Genomic DNA, 6,531 nt, shown 5'->3' with positions numbered 1-6,531 from the left:
TCTGTGTATAGAAAGTGCATCTCCGTAAGTTAATGCCAGAGAATCCCTTTATTGTGTTGTTACTTCGTCCTTGAAACACTTTATAGAACTTCTTACTAGTCATCATTGTGCAGTGATGAGTAGATTCCCAAGCTTATTATCGACAAGAGTTTGCATGGAGCAACATTTCTTCCATGCCGACTTAGGGGTGTCGTTCTAATTCAAATTTACATAAAATGCGACCGTTAATGTTTATATTAAGTTCCATTTATGACATGCCCAAGGCTGTTACAAGTTGAAAAATGAAAATGCATGATTGCTGAACCAAAAAAAACAAGAACTTCAATAGGAGTATCCGTCTCGATAACTTGAAATGGATGTTTACTTCCTAGTAGCCGTTAGTCCGTGATTAATAGGAGTATTCGTCTCTATAACTTGAAATGAATGTTTTATTCCAACTCCTAACAGCCATTAGTCCGTGATTAATTGATGACTCAACACATCTTTGTTATTTGTTACCTTCTAGGGTTATGAACTTACTATAAATATGGAAATTCTAGCAAAAAAACAACTAAATAGAGATTAATATCAAAATGGGCAAGTATGATTCTGTTGCTAGTATATACTCATTTGAGAAGCTTTTATCAATTTCAAGCCGCTGTGTGATCAAACGGGTCCAAACTGTGGAAACAACTTATAAAAATGTGAAGTAAGAGTGTGTACATAAGATTTAATATGGTTTGATCTTTTTCTAAATCGCACGCAGCGTCGAAGTTTAGTACACCTGACTTTCTTTTTGCTCTTTATCAATTTCAACACTAAGATGGATGATAGTGTTGTTTGATCAATATGAAACAAGGAGTTCTCCTCCCAATTTTCTTGAAACTTAACTGTATACCTAGTTGTTCTTACACTAGGATCAAATGTAAGTATGGAAATTTACATAAATAGAGCCGGATGTACTATTAGTAATTTTTGGACTGAAATAAAGAATTTTAAATTTAGGATGCCTTATTGACTTGATTTAAATGGAGGGGTGAGGCTTTATGTTCCCTTCTAAATGCCTTCCTCTTTTGGTTGTTAATATACTGGTTGGGATCATGAGGATAGTATTAAATTTTAAAAAGATACTTTGAGAATTACTACGGTATTACAATGTGTTGCATCAATTGTGTTTGGTATTGGGAAAGCGTAAAAAGTAAAGAGCACAATACCCGTAGAGTATATCAAAATAAAGTTGTTAGGAGTGCATAGTAATTTCTTGCATGTAATATTTCACCTACATTAATTAGGATGCACTACTTGTACCACATTGTTGTATATTTGACGAACTGACACCTTGAGTCTATTTTAAACACTATACGGGCATGGTACCCTTTCGTCAACCACCACCACAACAATAATCCAATGTGACCCTACAAGTGAATTTTGGTGGAGAGTGGGATGCACACATACATTAATCCTACCTTGTGAGTAGAGAGATTGCTTCTGATAAAGCACGCTCAAATAACGGTGAAAGAAGCTTTGATGAAAATACTAAGAAAAGAGAAATTAAACTTTGACAGCAAAATAGTAAGATAACCAAAGCAAAAGAACAACAATCACTACCAAGCTCCTACTTCATCTAGTTCCGACATTGTTATTAGTATATGTTATACCCCGGGTTAGTAATGAAAACATTATTACTCCTCTGTTCCAATTTATGTGACACACTTTTCTTTTGGTCTGGCCTAGAAAGAATGATACATTCTTATATTTAGAAATAATTTAACTTAAATCACACCCTTTTACCCATATGGAAATGATTTACAACCAAATAAATATCTAGGGATTGTTTTTAGACCACAAGTTTCAAAGTCTTTCTTTATTTCTTAAATTTCGCGTCTAGTCAAACTATATCACATAAAATGGGACGGAGGGAGTATTATTTTTTGTATTTGTGATTCCATTTTGAAGCAATTGACAAATTTGAAGAATATAATGGAATTTCACAAAATTTAAATAAATCGTATAACTAATACAAGTCATCGGCTTAGCAAATTAAACTCTTACTTTATTAAGAACCCCATGTATTAAGCTTACTGATCCCCTAAATATGTCTCTCACAAATAATGAATTGAACCTACTACTAATTCTTCAAGTCGAGGAATAAATATTTATGTGTATTATATTTTCACGTGTAGCATTTGTTTGATGTTAGAAATTTAATGCGAAAGTTCTATAAAATGTTCAACATACAAACGTCTACGAATATAAAAAAGAAACATCAATTAAAACGGTTAAAAACCTAAGCAAATTAGTTCGACATGATATAGAACATACAATTACGCACAAGACTTCAAAAGAGATCATGCAAAGACGTTAGGGATGAATTCCATTAGAGTGCTTTCAAGTCGTAAATTTAGATAGATGATATCGTGAGAATGACATATTTTCTCTTATATGTTTTATTGACAGAATTTCTGGCTTGAATTTCAACGGTTAGTCGACTTTGAATATCAGGTTGTTAAAAAAAAATACATAATTTACTATATCATTTAGAGATTAATTACAATGTATCACATTAAGTGCACGAGAACGTTTTTAAGGGGCTTATACATGTTTAATTGTGTTAAGAGTTTAGGTTTATCTATCATGACATTCTTTCACTTGTTGTAAGTTATGACTAGGTTTTACAAGTTTGTAAATGCTATCAAACACGCACTAATTTACATTAAGATTTTAAGTTGAAGTGCTTAATTTTATTCATACGTAATATGAGTTAGACAATATATATATTCACATTATTAAAGCTTATAGTAGGAGATCTTCTACTAAGCATGACAACAAAAGGAAATATATATATTCAAACAAGAGAAAATCTAGAAAATAAACATATACAATAGGAAAAATATTTATATCTCAGAAATTACCATCATTTTACATATGAACTTACTAAAAAATATGCTATAAAAGAATGGCGTAGCAAAAACTTTGTCAACAAATCAAATAACATAACTCTAATTAAGAAAAAAATGTAATGTGTAATTATAATCTTTACAGATTGGCATTGACTATACAAAAAAAGAAAAGAAAAAGAAACTCAATCAATATTATGATTTTGGTTCAAATCCATTTGAAAAAGGAATTAACATTAATTTTTTTACTCTCTTGTTATTTGAGTTCATTTCCATCAAATAATGCAATGATTTTACCCCTATAAATACACTCTTGGTGTTGAGACACAACATCACATTTTCTTATTAATTCTCAAATTAGAGTTTTTAGCCATGAGAAAGCCTAATGGTCGCAAAAGAGTTGAGATGGCAAAGATGCAAAAGAAGAGCAACTTAGAGGTAACTTTTTCTAAACGTCGTGTTGGTCTCTTTAAGAAGGCAACTGAACTTGCTATCCTATGCGAAGCTAAAGTTGCCACTGTGATTTTTTCTCCTAGCAACAAAATTTACACATTTGGTCACCCTTCTGTCAATTCTATTGTGGATAAGTTCCTTGGACTAAATCTTGACGAGCCCACTTATCACAATGATAGAGTTGGTGAGGTAATTAATCAGCTAAACCAGATGGAGGACAGACTTAGAGACGAGAAAAGACATGGAGAAACACTTCAAACAACGGGGGAGAAAGCTCCTGTGCTTGAAGAACTCAACTATTTCCAACTTCAAGAACTGAGCGAGGCCCTGGAAGCCAAACAAAAGGAAGTCGAAAGAATGGCGAACCAACAAAAGGAGAATGGTATTGTCTTCCCCTATAGAACACTTGGAGGTGCATTGGCTCTTTCATCTGGTTCTGATGCTGGACCATCTGGACCCCGTGACTAGATTTTTCTCATTTGAAAAAAAAAAAAAAAAAAAAAAAAAGACTCCAAAAACCTACTTATAGACTAATATGGTCAAACTATTTATTTTTCGTATGAACTCTTTTCCCTAGAACTTGTGTGTTTGTTTCTAGCTTTCTGGTTAAACGTTGGAAAAGAGGTACTATCTCTATGTAGAGAAAGGGTACCTGAATAAATTATGCTAGAGAATGTCTGTTTTTTGTGTGTTGTTTACTTTGTCATTACGTTCAAACGTCTTAGAACTTCTTTTCGTCTATCAATTTAAGAAAATATGTTACTTGTCATTATTGTGCACTAATTAGTAGACTCCAAGGTTAGAATGGATAGATTTTGGACGGCGTAATGTTACTTCCATATCGACGTAGTTTCAACATTTTAAATCAAATTTAAATACAAACGGAATGCACCAACAACCGAATCCTTAATTTTTCATATTAATTAGTTGCATTTATGACATGTCCAGTGGCTCTTACAAGTCGAAAAAATGAAAATGCATGATTGCTTAACCAACGAAACAAGAACTAAAATAGGATTATTCGACTCGATTACTTGAAATGGATGTTTTACTCTAACCCCTGACAGCCATTAGACCGTGATTAATTGTTGACTCAACATGTCTTTGATATTTTATACCTTCAAGGGTTGTATTGTTGAATATTAAACTTGTTTACTGAAATGGAACCCTATAGATATGGGATCAAGTAAAAACAACCAAATAGAGCTTAATATAAAAAAAATATAAGTATGATCCTGTAGCTATGATACTGCAGAGCAATTCTTTATTTGAGAAGCTTTTATCAATTTCTACCCGTTGTTGATCAAATTATGGATTCAAATTGTGGAAATAACTTCTTATAAAAAAATAAAGTGAGACTGTGTGCATGAAATTCCAATGTGGACTTTTCTTTTCTAGATCGCGGGCAGAGCCGAAGTTTAGTACACCTGACTTTCATTTTACTCTTTCATCAATTTCAATACAAACATGGATGGTTGTGTGCATTTGCACGATATGAAACTAGGAGTTCCTCTTCCAATTATTTTAAAAGCTTAAATGTATACATAGGTATTCTTATACTAGGATCAAATGTAAGTATGTAATTTACATAGATAAGGTTGTATGTACTATTAGTAATTTTTGGAGTGGATATAAAAAATTTAAAGTTAGGGATGCCTAATTTACTTAATGCAGATGGAGGGGTTTATAGATTTTTGTCACTATGTCCAATTCCACGTGTCTTTTGCCCCATATTTGAAATCTTTAAATTTTGCTGCTTATAATAACCCACGCGCGGTCAAAATTTTAAAAAAAAATTCGCAAGGCAAGTTTAAATTTCGCGGATCATGTTTTATGCCCGGCATATCGACTTGGCATAAGTATTATTTCAATAGAACTTCAAAAATGGAAAAATAAAATATCGGGTCCGAGCATAAAATACAAGGAGGAGCAAAACTTTATCTTACTTCAATCACAAAACATTGTTATTATTGTTATTATTTTGTGTAATTCCTTAACAAGTGTATCTTTGTTGGCGGCATAGCGAAATTTAAAAGCTTGCGAATTTTTTTTTAAAATTTATTTGCGCGTGGGTTCGAACACAGGACCTATTTAGTTTAAACATTTCAAATATGAGCGATTCAAGTCTGAAAAAAAAAAGCGACATAAAAAAAAAAAAAAAAAAAAAACCCGAAGCAATTTCGCGAATTGCCCTTCTTTTGGGGTGGTCTTTAAATTTTGCCCCTCATTTGAAGAATACCCTGCAATGTCACAAAAAAATTTTAAATAGAGTTTAAATTTCGTATAGCTTTTGTTAATTATGCTACTTATCATCGTCTTAGGCAAATGATCAAACTCTTACTTTATGGATAAAGTGGATCCACCTACTATGTCATTACCAATTTAACGATTAGCTTGGATGGTTAGACTAAGAATCACGGAATTTTAACTTACTGCTAATTCTTGCAATTATTTGAATCAAGTCAATGAAAATTTATGGTGTTTCAACATGGAATAAATATTCTATGTGTATATTGTTTTACGGATCATACAATGGGGCTTGTTAGAACCAATTTGTGTTATGTGATGTTGTGATGAAGAAAGTTTGCCCATTAAAAGTTCTATAAAATTATCAAAGTTATGCCGGACCCCTTACTTATACAGATATGTCTATGGATAATAATATTAATAATAATAAATGGATAAAAATCCAGCCTACTATGTCAAAGAGTAGGATTTGACCAATTTAACGGTTCGAATATTGGATGGTTAACAAATTAATTTCTTGGAGATCACGTAGTGCATACTTCTGGATTCGAAAATTCTTGCAATTATTAGGTAATCTGAAAGAGTCTGCCACTCGACCAAATATATTTCACAATGTGATTGTGCTTACATGGAAAGCCATACATAGGATCATACAATGGGGCTTGAGTGTAGAACTTTGTGTTATGTGCATCGATGAATGACTTTGCCCATTAAAAGTATGCATGGCATAACTTTGTGAAGAAATTATCAAAGTTATGTATCTATGAGTTGAGTATGCGGGGTTCGGCATAAAATTTGTAATTCCTTAACAAAAGTATGCCGAGTCCGGCATACACGCGATTCAACCCCTTGTCTTGCGATTTTTTTTAATTTTTGGAATTTCGAACTCGGAACTGTTTAAAGACTTAGTTTAAAGACCACAAATGAGTAAAATTTAAAGACATTTCCTCTTGAT

The 6,531-nt window shown here is 32.4% G+C and overlaps 1 protein-coding gene across 1 annotated transcript; it reads left to right on the top strand.

Moving 5' to 3' along the window:
* The first annotated feature begins 3,237 nt into the window (after nt 1–3,237).
* On the top strand, nt 3,238–4,092 carry LOC132062893 (agamous-like MADS-box protein AGL62). The gene has a single exon (XM_059455365.1). The coding sequence runs from the start codon at nt 3,249–3,251 to the stop codon at nt 3,795–3,797; it is 549 nt and encodes a 182-aa protein (XP_059311348.1). The 5' UTR covers nt 3,238–3,248; the 3' UTR covers nt 3,798–4,092.
* Nucleotides 4,093–6,531: the final 2,439 nt, after the last annotated feature.

Source organism: Lycium ferocissimum, chromosome 7 (genome assembly GCF_029784015.1).
Source record: "Lycium ferocissimum isolate CSIRO_LF1 chromosome 7, AGI_CSIRO_Lferr_CH_V1, whole genome shotgun sequence".
In the NCBI taxonomy this organism is placed as follows: Eukaryota; Viridiplantae; Streptophyta; class Magnoliopsida; order Solanales; family Solanaceae; genus Lycium; species Lycium ferocissimum.
The sequence above is the reverse complement of the archived record's forward strand: the minus strand, read 5'-3'. Positions and strand labels throughout refer to the sequence as shown.

Coding starts and splice junctions, on each gene's coding strand:
- LOC132062893 (XM_059455365.1), top strand. CDS start 3,249: ATGAGAAAGCCTAATGGTCGCAAAAGAGTTGAGATGGCAAAGATGCAA.